Below are 19,644 nucleotides of genomic sequence, written 5' to 3' on the forward strand. Positions count from 1 at the left end.
TACCTTAACCCTCTTTTATTTTGTAACCACTCATAAATATTGATCTATTGTAGCTTATATGAATTTGGTTTATATACACTATGACATGCACATAATGTATTAGTTGCCTTAACCCTTACTTTTATTTTGTAACCACTCATAAATATTGATCTATTGCAGTTTCTATGATCTTGGTTTATATACACTATGACATGCACATAATAATATCGTAAATATGATGTTTTGGCTGATATTGTTCGCTATTTCAATTTTTTGCCTTTGGTTACAATAATCAAGTAGAAACTATTTTAGTTCTTTAGCTGAATACTTCATTAGCTCCAAATGGAGATAATGATACTCTCCCAATCAGATTTTCCTTAGACTCTAGATGCATACACAATTGTATAGACTAACTTTTATATCTCTTGATAGCTTAGGCATACTATAGGCTATCTTGGAAATACAATAGAACTTAAAGTATTCATAGAAACACTAAACCCTTTCTTTGGCTTCTAGTAGTATGACAAATGGAACTTAGACTATTCATAGAAACACTAAACCCATTCTCTAGCTTCTAGTAGTATCTGCTATGTTTACAATTTAAAGTGTAACATCGATAACATCTAGGGGAGTGCAATGGCATTTACATTCCTACAATCCAAAAACTCCGTTCATATTGTTTGTTGTTTGTGGAAGATGGCAAGTACCAATTCTTCCCCTTTGCCTAATTGTTTGAATGTAGTGACCTGAACCTAAGAAGCCTACCATATTTTCTTTTGATTTCAATTTGTAGTTAATGTTTTGGCAGCCCTAGCACCATGATTGATGCTTGCTTTAATTCTTGAGGGCTGTGAGTCCAGTCAGTCTATAGAAACCCATATAGATTTTGAAACCTATGTAAAAGTGAATTATGTTAAACAATTATTTGTTTAATCCCCTCCTACATGTATACGGCATGTAAGCCTCTCAAATTAAAAGACCCCTCCTATTGTGCTATGTTACATATACATTAGGTGACTCCATCGAGCTTTGGCCTTAAATTTAACATCTTCCTTGCTATCTACCTAAATAATTTATGCTAATTGTGGGTTTCAAGGTTCTCTCTCTCTCTCTCTCTCTCTCTCTCTCTCTCTCTCTCACACACACACACACACACACACACACACACACACACACACACACGCGCGCGCGCGCGCACGCGCACCTTCTTCAAGCCTTGTAGAAAAATCACAAGGTGTGCTATAGGAGATTCATCTTCCTTGCTATTTACCTAAATAATTTATGCTAATTGTGGGTTTCAAGGTTCTCTCTCTCTCTCTCTCTCTCTCACACACACACACACACACACACACACACACGCGCGCGCGCACACACACACACACACACACACACACACACGCGCGTGCGCACGCGCACCTTCTTCAAGCCTTGTAGAAAAATCACAAGGTGTGCTATAGGAGATTCTTTGCTTGCCGTCCACACACAAACACAAAACATGTGCTTGGACCAAGTGCCCTAAACACTTACATCGTCTTATACTGTGCTTGCTTATGTCATGTATTAAGTTTTGTCATTTATAGATGAAAAACCTTCATTCACTTAAAACGTACAAGTATTTTTAAGAAAGTTATAGTTTTTATTAGTGAAACCTTTTAATAATTATCAATGTGATGATACCTTCAAATTTTAAATTCAAATGTATTTTCAAAATTTGAACATTGCACTGATTTTTTTTTCCCAAACTTTGGCTAGGCTCATTCAACGGGAATGCCATGCCCACCCTTGAGGGGAATACTTATGGTCTCGTCTCGCGAGACGACAGGAATGGCACGTCCATTGGAGGGCTCAGGGGAATACTTAGGCTGGATATACATTGGAGGGGCACTTGAGTTGAGTGTCTAAAGCATGGGCATGCAAAAATACACATGGGCACCCATGTTACACACTCATAGCTGCGCATCGAAAGTGTTGTTTCACAAAAAAACCAAAAACTGAGAAGGGGAAAATTTGATTGGTTGGGAAATGGGGTGCCCATCTTGGGCAGCCTCAAGTGGTTGTTTAAGAGTTTGAGAAAGTTGGGCAATAGGATTGAAGTCCAGTATTCAACTTGGCAGTGTGTAAGGGGAAGGAGTGCCAGCCAAGCCTTTTTTAAAACCTTATTGGCTACATCAAAAATTTCTTGGCGGGCGCCCTCGAGTGATATATGAAAACATCTTTAGGCCTAAAAGGCTAAATGAACCTGCCACCTGTTACAAAGTACAGGTCCCACCTGTACCACAAAGGCAGTGGCTGACAGTACATAAAAAGCTACATCACATCACATCACATACCCATTAAAAGCTACATTGTAGCCCATAAAATGCTACATCTTACCTACTGTCTACACAATGAACCAAGGCTACTCACTGTATACCCTTGGCAATCTTCAATGCCTGGGTGCATCATTTTTGAGCAAAGTTGACCTTGCATTTTTGCTTAGAGTGCTGCAGCGATGGAGAAGAGGCACATGCTTTTCTTCCCTGCAATGCTGTTGGGTTCCTTCATACTCTACACAACTTTGCTAACACCGGGCTGGTTCAGTTTCTCGGCTTCCACAGGCATTAGGCCCAAGCTGACAGAGGTCTTGGTTGCAGAGCAGCGATCCCTAGCCCTGCTCCAGCAGCAAGCCCAAGGTCTGCTTCGCCTCTGGAACTCAGTCTCCAACTCTAGTGATGGCGAAGCTCTCAAGGGCCAGATCGTCTCTCAGATCAGACTCAACAAGGAGGTCCAACAGGTACTCGCTTGAAATGGAAGTTTTAGGGTTTCCTTTCGTCCCTCTTTTCAACAGCAGAAAGGGTTCCTGTCCATGCCTCTATTCAACAGCAGAAATGGAAGCTTTACTGTGTCTTTAGAAATGGGGTTTCTGTCCATGTCTTCCTTTACCACCAGAAAACAGCAATGCATGTGTTTAGGAATGTAATCTCTAGGGTTTCTGTCCACGTCTCTCTTTACCAGCAGAAGAAAGAAATGATGAGAAGAAATGGATGCTTTTCCAGGAAGGTTTAGGGTTTCTCTCCGTGTCTCTGTTAACCAGCAGAAATGAATGAATTAGGGTTTAGGATATCTCTTTTCTGGCCGTGGCACTGACAGTAGTATGTTTGCGACAGGTCTTACTCTCTCCATATCAGCAGAATGGAACCTTTGGGGATTCTGGCTATGGCAATGAAGGTTTAAGTACTTGCCAAACTGTTGAAAGCATAAAATATAAAGTGAAAAAGGGGCTGGCTTGGAAGCCCAAATCAGACAGATTTCTCTTTGCTGTATGCACATCAGGGCAATTCTCAAACCATCTGATTTGTATCGAGAAGCACATGTTCATTGCAGCTTTGCTCGGGAGAACATTAATACTTCCAAGTCCTGAATTCGACTACAATTATGAGAGAGTGCTTAACATATCCCACATGCAGAACTGCCTGGGAAGGAACAGTACAGTGATGACCTTTGATGAATTTTCCCATGTCCACCATGGTGGCCTTCATGTTAACAGGTTTCTCTGTTACATGCGCGGGTGCTACTTGGATGCTGACCATGAAGAGAGATTGAAGAAACTGGGCATCTCTTGGGACAAGAAGGAGGATGTTTGGCCACTTGATTCAAATTTGCCATCTCATCCTCATGCTTCAGAAATTGTCGAGAAATTTACTTGTGATGATGAAGTGATTGGAATTGGAGATGTTTTCTATGCAGATGTGGAAGCTGACTGGGTCAATCAAGTTGGTGGGCCTCTTGCACACAAATGTCAAACTCTTTTGCAGCCTCACAACTTCATTGTTGCTACAGCAGAGCGATTCATTCAGACATACTTGGGAAAAAATTTCATTGCTTTGCATTTCAGAAGATATGGATTTCTGTCTTTCTGGTAGGTTTTTCAACAACCTTCAAATCTGTATCCTTAGACTTGGATATTATTTAATTCAGATGCAAATGAATGTGTGTGTGTGTGTGTGAGAGAGAGAGAGAGAGAGAGAGAGAGAGAGATTGAGATTTTTTTCTGACTAGCCTTAGGTCCAAGATCCTCCCATAGTTACTGTTTTTCATTGCCCGTGGGGTGATGCCACCGAGGACACCTTGTGGGGTTTTGAACCCAGGACCTGACCTCCTAGTCCTAGGCAAACACCTTCACCACTTGGGCTATCACCTCATTGGCGAGAGAGAGAGAGATATATATATATATATATGTATTAACGTCTACAAAAGACCCAAAGGGCCCATGAGACCATGAATAGTACAATGATACCATGGGTATACAGTTCCATGGAAAAAACTTAAAAAAATAATGGGAAAACTGAAAACTGAAACATGACTTTATAAGCCTCTTGATGGTAGATGTGGCTATGGGGAGGGCATGTCATGTCATTGGAGAATCTCATGGATCTGAGAGAGAGAGAGAGAGAGAGAGAGAGAGAGAGCATGGATCTCGAAACTAGTAACTTTTAATACGATTAAGACTTAAACAAGCACACACAAAACCGCAATAATCTTGAAATGAAAATGATACAACAGTAGGGTGGGAATGGGCTGATCCCTCCACGTGAGAGAATTTATATTATCAAAAGGAGTATTTTGTACAAGTTTTGAGGGTATCCCGTAGGGTTGCCAATGAAAACAAGTACAATAATGATACCACTGATAAATACCTCTCAGGGGGCAAGCCAGGCTGGTTCATTGGATATTCCACAAGTGTCGAATCACAAGGTGTTTCCTTACTAGGAGGCAATCTATCCTTCTTGCTAAACTTGGAGCATTGGGGTGGTTGCACATTTGCTCCACTCATTTATGTTTAGGCTACGAAGACAGATGAGTTGGAGGAAGTTCGAAAATTGATTTTGGGTGAGTATGGACATTCCTTCACTTCTGATCCACCAAATGAGTTGCTACCATTCCGATCGAGCACCATAGGATTGAGCTTACCCAGGTGTAGAGCCTCGGTTTGTGAGTTGCTTGCTTAATGAGCTGCTCTTCATTTGATAGAGCTCAAGTAGTTGGAGGAAATGTTGGCCAAAGGGTTGGTCCGCCCAAGCTTCTCGCCATTTGGTCCTCTTGGTGGAGGAGGATGGGAGAATGCATGTGTGGGGACCACTGCGTGTTGAACAAGCTCACCATCAATAACAAGTTATCACTGCTTGGTATTGATGACTTGTTGGATTAGCCTATAGGGAGTGGTTTAACAAGTTGGATTTGAAGTTTGGATACCATTAGGTTTGCAACGCTCTAGATGACAAAATGAGAGCTTTGCAGACTTTGTTCGGATTGTTTGAGTCCTTCTCATGATGCCTTTTGGGTTAATGAATGACCACGTTTAACAAGATGATGTCTCAAATTTATTAGGCTTTTTTGGGGATAATGTTCCTTGGTCTTGAGCACATAACCAAGGATGAGCATAGTGATCATGTGGAGATGACCATGCGGATGATTTAGGCATACCAATTATGTAAAAAAAAAAGGTGTGATTAAGATCACTTTTTTGAGACATGCTATCTATAAGGATGGAATCTCAATGGATCCGGAGAGGACGTTGTCAGAGTCTTGTGGCCGATTGTGGTTGATGTTTACGAGTTTCAAGGATTTTTGGGGCTGGCTACCCTTTATCGGTTTACTCACACAATCCCTAAAGCATTCGTCTCCAGTTGAGCTTTGCTAGTGACATTTTTTTGTTCCAATTTACCTTTCATATTGAGTGTGTTTTTGGTAAAGAGAATGTGGTAGCTGACATGCTTACATGAAGGCCATCAAGCTGGTGCAGACGCTAGAAAGCTGGTGAGTATTTTGAGCTGATGAAGGGTATGCACATTGGGGACTTGGATCTTGAGGACCATTGGATCAAGTGCATGTAGGGCATTGCTTAAGAGTACACCATTCGGGTTGGACAATTGTACTATAAGAATTGGCTATGCATAGCCAAGGATAGTGATTACCGTTTCCATGATGTTTTGGCCTGAGGACATGGAGGTGAGAGCCCAATGTTGGAGAAGTTGACTTGTCTTTCTATTGGCCTCACATGAAGTAAGATGCGCATCAATATGTGTCAAAAGTGTGACAGATATGTTACTAGAAGTGTGTATTAGGCATTAGTGTTCTGCACCCTTGGCAAGTTTGACCACATAGTGATAGTCACTTGCCACTGTGGGTAGCCGGAGCGTCTACACGAAACGCGAAGAAATATAATTGTGAGTAGAGCCGTTGCAAATAAAACCCGTACCCGATGCCTCCCCATACATCCCTTAGCTCAAAGGAGACCATGCGGACCGAAGGCAGATTTCTTGATTTGACAACCTTGGCAACTACTTGAATCCAGGTGATGAATTTCAACTGATGAAATCAAAGAGTTATCTTGTAGTTCCGTGCTGGGCACCGAGGTCTTACCACTTGAAGACCACTTCTTCAGACAATCTTGTTGATGATGGCCAGGCTCGTTGTATTCGAAGCAAGCGGAGATTTTCTTTCGACGTGTTCGCCGCCGTCTCATCGGTTAGCGGCACTGATCTCTTCTTGCCTCGCTTGCACCTTGGGATTGTGTTGTGACTGATTGTCGTGTGATGCTCCCACTTGTTTCTCGTACCAGTACGAACCTATTCGTACTGTACGGTACCGTACGATATCGTACAGTTTTGTATAGTACGTTCCCCCCCTCCCCCTTCTTGAGAAAAAAAATTCCAAATGCAAAAAAAAGAAGGAATCTTGCTCAACAAAGATCCCAAATGCCCGCAATACTTCGCAACTTTCGTGTCCACTTAGCATTCCATATGGGGTTGTTGAGAGACCTAAAAAATTTGGCAAGGTAGACTAGTGTACACTTGATTGGTAGGATGAGAGAATCTTGCTACATCACTTGGAGATCCCTGGTATAGGTAGGCTAGACACTCGGATCCTCAAGTTATGTACAAGGGAGAAGATTTGGACAGGGCCATTTTGATCTATAGAGGAGTCCCTAAACCTATCACCCTAGATGCACTGCCCGTATTTGTGCAAGGATGGTCCCTTAGTCATAAACACTACACTGGGAGCCCTTTGGTATCGCATTACCCATGCAAGCTCTTTTTTGGAGACAATTGGGAGATCCAACTGGGAGAGACACATCTTCATGTTCTGGTTCCTCAAGCACTGTAGACTCCTCCCCCCCCCCCCCAACCTTCCCTCACATTCAAGCTTGAAGCTCCATAGTTTGTAAGTGTTAAAAAAAACTGTATTTTATCGTACGGTATCCCAAAATTTCATATCGTACCAAAAATTTCCGTACGGTATTGTATTTTCGTACCATGACAACTATGTCCCACTTCCTTTCCTTTAAGGAGTTTTGGCTCTTACGAGAGTTGCCTGCAGGGAAGAAAGGGTATCATAAAAGTTTTTGGCATCACGGTAGATGTCGTCCAGTGAATGAACCTGGTTCTGTAGAACCTCAACTTGATAATCCGGTGGAAGACTGAACAAACAACTTTCAGAAGTTGTCGATCTTGTTGATAGAGACAAAAGCCGCCTTGAAAATGTGCTGAAAATCAGCTCATGTGGTTGCTTTATATAGAGATCCTTCCACTAGGCGAATGCATTATGTTGAAACATAATTGTATCTGATTGTTTTGGCAATATACAATAGATCTTTCCTTCTCTTTTGTGTCTTTGGTAAACATAGGTTTAGCGTTAATCTTATTTGCGTAGCGTTAATCAAGAACATGCTTCTGTGACACATGTCACATTGGTACCAAAGCTTAGGTTGTCCTAGGGCAGCCCTTAGCTTACGTTTTGTACATGCTGAATTAGGGTTTGCGTTTTAGGTTTTGCAGGTCAGAATTAAGGTTTTCGTATTTTGCATGGGTTCACCCCTAGCAACAGTGTTTTTAGTTCTAGATTTAATGTGGAAAGTGGAAAAACCAAATTAGGGTTTCTGTTTTTAGGGTTTCACTCCATTTTTGGATGTAGCATAGGTTGCATGTAGGGTAGAATCAGCAAGAGACTTAGCCTAGGTGTCTAACCTAGGTAGGAAAAGGCTTCTTTTGGACACTCGCTCACTTTGATCCATGATGGAAAGCCTTGAAGACATGAAGGAAAGACATTGGCAAGGAGGAGAGGCTTTGTTAGAGAAGATTCGACACGAAGAAGGAGCATGACTTCTTGCAAGGCTTAAAGGAAAACAACTTCAATTAGAAGCACGACAAGCACAGAGGAGCCCATTCATACTTCATTATAAACTTGAAGATATGTGTAAGTGTGCCCAAGGCCCAAGCTTGTGGGCAAGATACCAATCATGTCCCCTTGACCGCAAACCCACTTATCCACATAGATTCTATCAAGTTGAGAAAGATTGGAGTTGGTGCTTCTTCTATTAGACCTCGAGAAGCATAGACTCTCGGGGTTGTGTCCAAACTTTGGCAAGTGCCAAGGGTCTTGTCGCCGAAGTGTCAGGATCAACTCCTCCCAAGTAGAGTACTCCGAGCTAGAAATTGTAGCCGTGCCTCCTCCAACTCTATCCTCTGTTGACTGTATCATGTTAAAGTCCCCACCTATGCACCAAAAGTTGGCTTGCAAAAGGGACCAGCGAACTGTACTCCAGAAGGTGGCTCTGCTTGTAGCTGCGTTTGGAGCATATACATTTAGAAAGCCCACACAATCCTCGCCAATCTTGATGGTAAACCATTGAGCCCCACCAATGTCAATGATGCCTGAGCCAACTATTGCCGGTCGCTGATAGAAATACAAACTTCCCCCTGCGTCTCGGAGGGGCCAAAAAGAGGGAGACCAAAAAGTATGACTCCTGCCTAGTAAAATCTTCCCACAGCGAGACAGGTACGCCCCTCGAAAAGATGGTGCTCTTGGAGGAAGAGAATATTAGTGGGTCTCCCAACTGCTGCTCTATGGAGCTCTCCTCTAAGGATGCCACACCTGTGAAAACACTGGGGCCCTCCCAAACCTTGAATGTTTCGTGAGGCAATTTGCATATCTAATCTCTGTGGGAAGCGGAACTATCGGAACTGCCCTCCACTCGAAGAGTCTTGGGCATGGGTTTCGACGGGGAGTAGTCACAATTAATCCTAGGATGAAGGCGCGCTAAGCGAGCGCGGATCCTCTCCTCCATGTGACGCCACTGTGTATGAACTCGAGAGTAAGCATAATCTGAGCTCCACCTATCGTATGCAAGTATTTGTAGGAGGGAGGGGAAGGGGTACTGCTACTGAGATATGAAGGAACACAAAGAGAAATACCTCCAAGCTGGAGGACACCAACTCCCCGTCTTGATCTCTGTGGTTTGAGCCTCGCAACTCCATCCGAGCCAAGGGCCAAAGATGGGTAAGCACGTAAGTGATGCGTAGATTGTGAAGATGATGAGAAAGCTCAACTGCTTGCCCTTGGCTGTGGATGGTGGCAGACATTGACTCCAAGTCCCAATTCGTCCCCGGGGCTGCACTGAGGTTGCGCTCAAGGGGAAGGAGAAGATCATCGCACCGCTCTCTGGAGTGGATAGCCTAGAGTGATTAAACACCACACAAATCCGAATGGGAGCCACCGTCTCCTCGAAAATATTAGTTCCTTTGATAGGGAGACATCGGAAGAAACTGTAATCCACTGGTTGCCCCAAGATCTTGGGGGGGCCACTTGGTGACTCTGGCGGGAAAGCCCTCACTGGGGAGGCGGCGATGGTCATCTGTACTGGCTCCGAGAAGCGATGAATCAAGCGGTGGACTGAACTTGCTGATTGCCTCTGCCTTGGGTTGGCACGGCTAGAGAGCGGTGGGAGTGCTCAAGAGAGGCGGAGGGAGGGGGGAGAGCGGGTTCCGAAGGAGCTACAGGGCAAGGGGAGCTGCTGCAGGGAGATCAGAGACGAGGGTTGGGAATGGTTTTTTTTTTTTTTCGGGGGAGGCGGGGGGGAGGGGGGCTATGAGGAGGGAGAGGGGAGCAGAAGGGAGGAATCCTCCAGTGAGGAAGGGGCTGCCGAAGGCTCGGTAGGGCCTGCTTGGGGGGGGGGGTGTCCTCGGAGTGGTTGCTGCGATAAATGCTCGAAACGGTTCATTGACGAAACTGTATCCTTCTGTGCTTTGCCAGCCTGGTGTGCTCGGCACCGTTGCTTAGCTCTTGGGGTCAGCTGGCGGCTCCGTTGCGGGCCAATAGTTTGCCACTCTCCAACATCAGTGTCTGTTGTGGCTGGATCATGGCGCTCCGTTGCTTGAGGGCCAGCTTTCCTCCCAGCCCCCTGAAGAGGATTTGAGCTCGGATTGTGTGTGTGGGGGGGGGGGGGGGGGGGGGGGGGGGGGCACTGGGGGCGGTCTCCTAGACTGTGAATGAGGACTAGCTCTAGCGAGATACCCCATTTGCTTGCATATGAAGCATTGGGCTGGGAAGCCAAAATACTCTACTCTTTGCATAACGGGGTCTCCTTAGAGGCAAGGAAGAGAGATGACGTGCGGCACTGTCTTTGGAGAGGCTATGCAAACGCAAAGGGATAGAATCCCGGCCACTTGAGCAAGAACCAAAGTGATGGCTTGGGGGGGGGGGTGGGGGGTTCCATCACTCTCCTGATAGCACCACCTATCACTGGGAGAAGAGGAAGGTATTCCTTTCTAAGGCTTGGGAAGCATATTGTCACGGGAAAGCCTAAAACGCCGGCTAGTCGGTCGGATGTTGGGTCGAAGCCGTGCTGCCACCTAGCAAAGAAGGCCTGGGCCGTATGCAGTGTGACGGGGCTTAGTTGCATGACTCTATCTGATGCCGTAAGCACACACAACTTTCAAGCTTTCAAGCTTCTTCTAGCTTCCAACTTCCAAGCCTCTCACACAAGGCCCGCCGCCCTACTCTCTACTATCTAGACTCTCTCTCTCTCTCTCTCTCAAGCCTCTTGAGTCTTCCAACTTCCAAGTCTCTAGGCTCTAGGCCTCTCTCTCTCTCTCTCTCTCTCTCTCTCTCTCTCTCTCTCTCTCTTGCTTGAGCTGCGGAGACATAGGGATAGATCATAGCCTGCTTTGGCGCACAGAGAGCCAGACTCAGAGGCACATTACAGATTTCTTTAGTCCAGCCATCACTGCGCCACATGGACCACAGGAGCAACAGGACATGGATACCGCCCACACCAGGGGTGATTGATCGTGCGATGGAGGGCATCCCAGCATAGACGGAGGTTGCAGCGGCAGCTTCGGATTATTCTTGCGAGGCATGCGGGACACCCAGTCAGGGTGCTGACCACAGAGGATATTGAGGAGATCCGCCAGTGTCCGATGCGGCAAATATTATGAGATGGAGGCACCTCCATAGTGTACCCCTCCGTCCCACATGATATTGTATCCCCTCACTATATTCCACTCACCTCCATAGCGTACCCCCCCCTCACTATATTCCAGTTCCAGTTTCATTTTCTAGGTGCCAGTAATATCATCTTTATTTTTCATTTTCTGGGTTTTTTTATCCAGACATTGTATCAGATCCACCATGATGTAACTTTTGGTCTCATAGGTCATTATGGCCTTTTGAAGACGTTAATATAACATTTCATTTCATTTCATTTCTCTCTCTCTCATTCCTCAAGGCTCAAGAGTCAAGCCATCTTCAACCATGGCATCCTCCTCACGTGCCGGGGCTTCCCGTAGAAGGACAACGGGATGGACATGGTGGGAGGAGGTTAACTACACCCCATCCGCTCATGGAGGCGGTTCTTGGCCATGGGCATGCAAGCTTTGCCTGTACCGGCGGCGAACGGGTGGCGCCGACAAAGTGCGAGCCCACCTCTTGCATGAGAGTGGGCATGAGGTGAGGTTTTGCACGAATGTCACGCCTGAGAAGAGACGGGAATTGATAAGCTTAGCGTCTACGAGGCAGTGGAAGCGGCAAGGACACCATGAGTGGTCGTGGATCCTGTGACGATGGGGAGAGGAACTCAAGCCTCTACAACGGAGTCATGTGGTGGATCGGGATCATGCACACCATCACCTTCACCATCAAGTCGGAATGTTACTCCATGCATGATGCCTGCACCCTCCTTCTTCACGGCCTCTCAACCATTACGTGGCTCACGACGACAATCTACACTTGGGGAGAATTGGAATCCTAAGTTGAAAGAGGAGGTGGGTATGGCTGTGGCCTGCTTCTTCTTCTATGACCACATTGCCTTTCAAGCGGTGTCACATGCACTCTGCACTCAGTGCATGGTGACAAGATGGCTCATCATCAACAGTGCAACAGTTGTACATTATTAGAACCTAGTAGGATGATAATTGTCGTACGCCGTGACCCCATTGTACATCCTTAGTCTAGGATAAGTCAGGCACGAGCTACATAGGTCATTCCTCAGCCTTAGCGGGTCAGTCAGTCAGTCAAGTCCCTTAACCCACTTGGAGAGAATCATTCATGCATGTAGAGTTAGTAGAAGCCTTAGGGTTTGTATTAGAAAGCACTCTGCATCCTGCATAATATGCATTCATATGCCTGTGCATCATTTAGAACATCCCAGAAGCCTTAGGGAATTTACTAGGATTTATATGGTATTTTTTTCCATATTTTATAGTATTTATTTAGCATTTATTGTCATTTATAAATATAAACTTTATTAAATAAATGACCAGCCAACTTGACCAACCTCTAGTTAGTATAAATAGGCTTGCATAGGGCTTAGTTTCTCATTCAGTCTTCAGTGTGCTAAGAGCTTTCCTCCTCAGCCCTAGGAGTTCCCTTGCCTTCAGCACTAGACTAGTCTCATCCAGCCCTTGGAGTGCTTGAGTTTGCTTCAGCCAACCTTGGTTCTCCAACGCATGCAATTCAGCAGTCCCTACAGCCATAAGCGCTTCAGTTCAGCCCCAAATCAGCATATACTCTTGCGTTTTTTGCATGTGAATCAGCCGCCTGCAGTTCAGTCCTCTACGGGCTGCGTTTACAGATCTTCAGCCCTTCAAATCTGCGTTTTTGTCCAGCTGCAGCCCTGCAGCTTGCGTTTCAGTCCAGCAGCAGCCCTACGCAAGAAAACAGCTCTACAGCCCTGCGTTTGCAGATTTCCAGCAGTTCTTCCATGCGTTTTCAGTCCTACAGCAGTTCCTCCGCCTATATGCATCATCCATACATGCTACAGCCCTGTGGTGAAGGTAACACAGCATTCATAAGCATTTACAGCATTTTAATATAGCTTAGAACAGTCCACCATCTTCTTTTCTCAGCCTCAGGTGTGCAACCCTTCCTCATGCCCTTGGGAAGAGTGCATAGACTCGAGATCAGTTCATCGAGGTGTTTCTACAGCCGTGTACAGTTCAGCCAAGCTTCCGATCCTCTGAGATCTTGCGTTTGGCTTATCTAGAGTCCACAGTCATTCTCTCTAAATAAATAAAGCAAATACTATCTCGTTATTGGGATAGGGGGCTCTTCAGTGGGTAATTCGGAACCCAATCTGGTGTACAGTTCTCATATCTCTCTCTCATATCTCTTTGAAGTTTGAAGTATTAAAGTGGATTGCTTAACTCACGAAACTCAGGATACAGAAGACGGTGTGAGCATTTGTGTGACAGGATCTACAAAGACTTCCACTGCATATCACAAGCGGCTAGGTAAGTGCAATCGATCATTGCCAATTCATCATTCATGTTTTCATCATCTTAGTCCCCTTCTTATTAGTAAATTACTTTCTTGAATAGGTCGGAATACTAAGAAGATTGGGGAGTATGGCTCAACCTATACGTCCCCCTCATCCGAGAGCTTGCGCACTACATTGCTCGAGAAGGAGAAGCGCATCGTAGAGCAAGCGGCCGACAACACAAAGCGGCAATGGGAGAGGAACGGAGTCTCCCTCATTGTGGATGGATGGAGTGACACCCGCAAGAGGAGTATTCACGGCGTGGTTGCATATTCCCGCGGAGAGATTTACTTCATCTCATCTCATGATGCATCCGGCACCGGGAAGAGCGTGGATGTGCTTGCGGCGGAGTGGGCTGCCACCATGGATCGTTGGCCCCGAGCATGTAGTGGGCTTTGTTGCGAATGGGGAGCCTTCCAATAGGGCGGCGGGAGCTATTCTCCAAGGTATGTATGGACATGTCACGGTGTCCTTTTGTATGGCTCATTGCCTGAACAACCTCCTCAAGGACATCGGGGCATTGCCATGGATCAGCCCGCTCATTGAGGAGGCCAACACAATGCACCGATGTCCTTGAGGAGGTTGTTTAGGCAATGAGCCATACAAAAGGACACCGTGACATGTCCATACATACCTTGGAGAATAGCTCCCGCCACCCTATTGGAAGGCTCTCCATCCGCAACAAAGCCCATTACATGCTCGGGCCCAACGATCTCCATGGTGGTAGTCCACTCCGTTGCAAGCACATCCACGCTCTTCTCGGTGCCGGATGCATCATGAGATGAGATGAAGTACATCACTCCGCCGGAATATGCAACCACGCCGTGAATACTCCTCTTGCGGGTGTCACTCCATCCATCCACAATGAGGGAGACTCCGCTCCCCTCCCATTGCCGCTTTGTGTTGTCGGCCGCTTGCTCTACAATGCGCTTCTCCTTCTCGAGCAATGTAGTGTGCAAGCTCTCGGGGGGGGGGGGGGGGGGGGGGGGGGGGGGGGGGGGGGGGCGTATAGGTTGAGCCATACTCTCCAATCTTCTTAACCATGACCTTGAAGTATTCCGACCTATTCAAGAAAGTAATTTACTAATGAGAAGGGGACTAGGATGATGAAAACATGAATGATGAATTGGCAATGATCGATTGCACTTACCTAGCCGCTTGAATGGCAATGTGGTCGTGGAAGAAGAAGCAGGCCACCACCATATCCACCTCCTCTTTCAACTTGGGGTTCCAATTCTCCCCAAGTGTAGATTGTTGTCGTGGGCCACGTAATGGTTGAGAGGCCGTGGAGATGGAGGATGTGGGCGTCGTGGATGGAGTAACATTCCGACTTGATGGTGAAGGTGATGGTGTGCATGATCCCGATCCACCACATGACTCCATTGTAGAGGCTTGAGTTCCTCTTCCCATCGTTGTGGGATCCACGGCCACTCGTGGTGTCCTTCTTGCCGCTTCGACCGCCTCGTAGATGCTAAGCTTGTCAAGAAGTTCCCGTCACTTCTCAGGCATGACATTCGTGCAAAACCTCACCTCATGCCCACTGTCATGCAAGAGGTTGGCTCACACTTTGTCGGCGCCACCCGTTCGCCGATACGGGCAAAGCTTGCATGCCCATGGCCAAGAACCGCCTCCATGAGCGGATGGGGTGTAGTTAACCTCCTCCCACCATGTCCATCCCGTTGTCCTGCTATGGGAAGCCCCGGCACGTGAGGAGGATGCCATGGTTGAAGATGGCTTGACTCTTGAGCCTTGAGGAATGAGAAAGGGAGAGAGAGAGAGAGAGAGAGGCCTAGAGCCTAGAGGCTTGGAAGTTGGAAGACTCGAGGCTTGAGGGAGAGGTGAGTGAGAGAGAGAGAGAGAGAGTCTAGATAGTAGAGAGTAGGGCGGCGGGCCTTGTGTGAGAGGCTTGGAAGTTGGAAGCTAGAAGAAGCTTGAAAGCTTGAAAGTTGTGTGTGCTTGTAGCCTTGTAGATAGGCAAGAGAGAGAGGCAAGCCTCAAGGGCAAGAGAGAGGGCCAATGCCTTGTTCTTATATAGATAGGCAAGAGAGAGAGGCAAGCCTCAAGGGCAAGAGAGAGAGAGAGAGCCAAGGTATCCCCAAACGGCCAAGTCAATAGCCATAAACGGCGAGAAAGGACGAACGAAACGGGCAGAAAATCGCGCAACGGCTCCTTGCCGTCCCCCACCGGCGTCCCCGTTCTTGAAGGTGTCCCCGTCCCCTGTGAGTGATGATTCCTAGGGGACGTCCGTCCGTCCCCGTTGTCGGTCCGTCCCGTTTCGGCGTCCCTCCATTCCAAGCCCTCATCCCTTCCGTCCCTTGTGACTATGCTACAGTCACATTGCCTCTAGGAAGCGGAACCGACTCGGGGTAGAGCGTGCCAATGACCTTGTTTTCGTTAGCGCGAACTTGCGAATGCTTTGCAAGAGCGTGACCAAGAAGGCAGATCCCTTCACCGAGTGGGAGATGAGTCAACAAGAAGAGCAACAAGAGGATGAGGTGCAGGAGCAGCATGCCAGTGAGGATGAGATTGAGGATGAGCTTGATGCTTCTTTGGTACAAGCTACTCATGACCATGAGGCGAGCACTTCACGTGGATGATCATTCATGGATCATGATTCATGGGCCTTACTACTTAGCTCTAGCCTCTAGATTTTAGCACTTTTTTGTCATTGACTCATTTGAGTCCGTCCATGTATTCTGTCTCCTTAAGGCTTAGTCTTGACTCATTTTGTATCTACTTAATTATTAATACAATCAACCGTGAACGCTTTCACTCTTTGATTGGCGTATTTTGTTAATATGACTCAAAATCTTACCATTTTAGTGTAAATTTGTGCTCATTTTGATGTACTACCAAAGTAGAATAAGTGTAGAGTACAAAAACTTAAAAAAAAAGTATTTTTTCAGTGCCGTTCCCTCCTCCGTCCCCGTTCCCTACTTATGGCCGTGCCCCGTCCCCGTCCCCTGTCACCGTCCCCTGTCCCTTGTGACTATGGTCAAACTCAACCTGGTAGTAGCCACGCCTCAAAGGATGAATATCAGTAAACTTTCCAGGCGTGCCGCGGAGGCTAGCTTGTAAGAGATCCCTGAGCTGTTTGCGCACCGGGTGGCTACCAACAATCTTGCACACCAAAGTGGAGGCCTCTACGGATGCGACGGTCAAGGCAAGGAGCTGGAGGTTGACTTCTGAAAAGGAAAGGCAAGGGACGACGGCCTCGGTCAGGTATGACGGAGCTACTGCCATGGAGTCCTCTTGGGGGTTCGAAGACCAGAAGTTGCCGAAACTTGTCGAAATGAAGGCTATCCATGAGCAAAAACCTACGGAGGAGAAGCGCTGAATGGGAGCGCAAGCAAAAGACAGGAGAAGGCGAAACGGAAGATTTCAATGGGACTTGAAGGAGGGGGTTAGACGAAAAGAAGGCAAAGGAGGAAATGGAACAATTGGCAGATGCAGAAAAACACGGGGTGGCGGGGGGGAAGAAGGGCAGGAGGTGGCAAGGTTAAAAAAAAAGCAGAAAACGCCCGTGTGGTTTGGGGGGGGGGGGGGAGGGAGGGGCTGGCAGAAAGCCAAGAAGACAAGGGGCAAGCGGGCAGAAAAGATGAAAAACGCTCAGGGGGGGCAGAGTGCAGAAAAGGGGGGGATGAGGGTGCGGGCGAGCGGAAGGGCAAAGAGGGGAGAGGTGGGGGAGATGGCGCAGGTTTGGGGGGGGGGTGGGGGGCTCTCTTCGACACCTAGTAACACGCAAGAAACTGGATCTTGTGAAGGTATATGACAGTTTGAAGATTGCATCAACCTCTAGCACCGAGATTCCGCCAAGATAATTTGGTGAGGGTTTGATGGTTTGCTCCTAATAAGCCTACCTAGATTTGTCGCTTCTCAAGATTGCCCAATCTCTTTCAGGAGGCGGAAAGGTAAGAAAAGCAGAGAAAAAACAAAAAACGCCCAGTGGGGGCCGGGGGGCAGAGTGCAGGAGATGGGGAAGGGAGGTGCTGGCGGAAAGCCAAGAGGACAAGGGGCAGGGGGCGGAAAAGAAGAAAAACGCCCCGAGGGGGCAGAGCGCAGAAAAGGGGGGAGGGGGGATGAGGGCGCAGGTGGGTGGAAGGGCAAAGAGGGGAGATGGGGGGGCAATGTGAGGGGGATGGGAGTTTCGTGAAAGGGGAGGGGGCGGGGGGGTGTGTGCAGCTCCAGTTCTCTTCGACACCTAGTAACGTGCAAGAAACTGGATCTTGTGAAGATATGTGACTGTTGGAAGATTGCATCAACCTCTAGCACCGAGATTTAGCCAGGTCCCAGAATAATTTGGTGAGGGTTTGATGGTTTGCTCCTAATAAGCCTAGATTTGTCGCTTCTCAAGATTGCCCAGTCTCTTTCTACATGGCTGCAGGATGGACCAAGGAGTCAAGAAGTAGGCTCTTTGTTTGCGGATCCTAGAAATAAGCTTGAAAACAATGCCTCTCAAGATGTGCCAAGGAAGCATAGCCTTAATTAAGGCGAGCTTCGGCTGAAAGAGAAGCGTGGGCCTGAAAAGACTACTTCTAGATGTGTACGAGTTGCCACTCCCGCTTATTTCCCTCCCTCCATAATTGAAAGGATGCCTGTGCATGGGAACCACCTTGGAGGTGTGAAGGACTCACTTTGGTTTTGGTAAGAACTACATCCAATCCTTTTTGTTCATTGAATTTGTCACATGTGCTTCAGTAACAGTCCTCAAAGTGGAGAAATGGTTCAAAGTGGAATAACTTCTTATGAAACCAGCTAACCTTCTAAGCGGTATCTTACTTTCCTCTGCAAAAGCACACGTGCCCCCCCCCCCCCCCCACACACACCCACACACACACACACACACACACACAGATTTGATGTGTGATCTGTTTTCTTGCAACAGCAATGAGAACAGCAAGAAAGGCTACAAATGTTATTTCTACCCAATCCCTCAGGCAGCAGAGTGCATTTTGCGAACTGTCAGCTCAACTTCAGCCAGAGTGATTTACTTGTCAACGGATGCCAAAGAAAGTGAAACGAGCCTTCTGCAAAGCTTATTGTACAAGAATGGTATGAGCGTTTCTCTAGTTCAAAGGCCTGACCATGATAAGGGAGAAAAGTGGGATTCTCCGCTTCAACGGCATGGATTACTGAATGATAAAGAGGTCTGTTACTGCCACCATTTTGTGTAGGTTAATATGTAGGGCATTTTTACCTTTCAAAGAATGGACATTCATGCACAAGTACCTTCAGAGCCATTCCACAAAGAAGCTCACTTAGACTACAATGCATATGAAACAGGTGATTGCAATGTTGGACAAGACCATCTGTGCAATGTCAAGCACTTTTATAGGTAGCCCTGGCTCCACCTTTTCCGTTGACATTATGAGGATGCGCAGTGAATGGGGATCTTCTAGCACATGCGATCAATCCTTGTGTGAAGGCGAACAACCCGACTTTGTAGCAAGCTTGCACTGATGTCCAGCCGTCATCAGTCAATAAAAAAGCAACAATTTCTTCACTATGTGACATCATGCACGGAGTCATGCAAACTTTTTCAGAAGGGGTACCATACATTATATGTACGCTGATTTTTTACTGTATATAGAATGCCCATGGTGGAATTGTAAGGGGCATGGGAATCCTTAATGAGTTGTTTGCATTTTTTTGTTGTTGAGATGAAAACTGATTATGGGGCCATTGAAATAAAATGGGTGTGCGTAGGTGTAATACCTACGTTTTCCCTGTGGTCTCATTTTAAAAAACTGATTCTTGTAAAGTTATTTCATTGAATTCTTGTAATGCTTGCATGTTTTCTGTGCTCTTTAGGTGCTAGGCTTGAATAATGTTTTATCATGTATGTGCTTCGTATGGGAAGCCACTGTTGTTTGGGGAGCTAAGGTTTGCATCTTGAGCTGAATGATGTTATTTTTTAGTAGTGCCTTGTGTAGCTCAACAACAGTTGACTGTTAAGCCTTCTATGCTGGAAGCCTGGTTACAATCCATCTCCATCTCCATCTCCATCTCCATCTCCATCTCCATCCCATCCCCCCCCTATGATGCGGTACTTTCGTCGTAGTGTTCTCACCATTGCTCTCTCTCTCTCTCTC

The 19,644-nt window shown here is 46.7% G+C and overlaps 1 protein-coding gene across 1 annotated transcript; it reads left to right on the forward strand.

The window, feature by feature from the left end:
- Positions 1-2,353: 2,353 nt before the first annotated feature.
- Positions 2,354-19,199, forward strand: LOC147611140 (O-fucosyltransferase 36-like). The gene is made up of 4 exons (XM_086785803.1): positions 2,354-2,752; positions 3,126-3,877; positions 18,438-18,699; positions 18,836-19,199. The coding sequence occupies exons 1-4, from the start codon at positions 2,471-2,473 to the stop codon at positions 19,010-19,012; spliced, it is 1,473 nt and encodes a 490-aa protein (XP_086641929.1). The 5' UTR covers positions 2,354-2,470; the 3' UTR covers positions 19,013-19,199.
- Positions 19,200-19,644: the final 445 nt, after the last annotated feature.

The sequence above is a fragment of the Cibotium barometz genome, chromosome 48 (assembly GCF_041138505.1).
Source record: "Cibotium barometz isolate CiBa-2024 chromosome 48, ASM4113850v1, whole genome shotgun sequence".
Taxonomy (NCBI): Eukaryota; Viridiplantae; Streptophyta; class Polypodiopsida; order Cyatheales; family Cibotiaceae; genus Cibotium; species Cibotium barometz.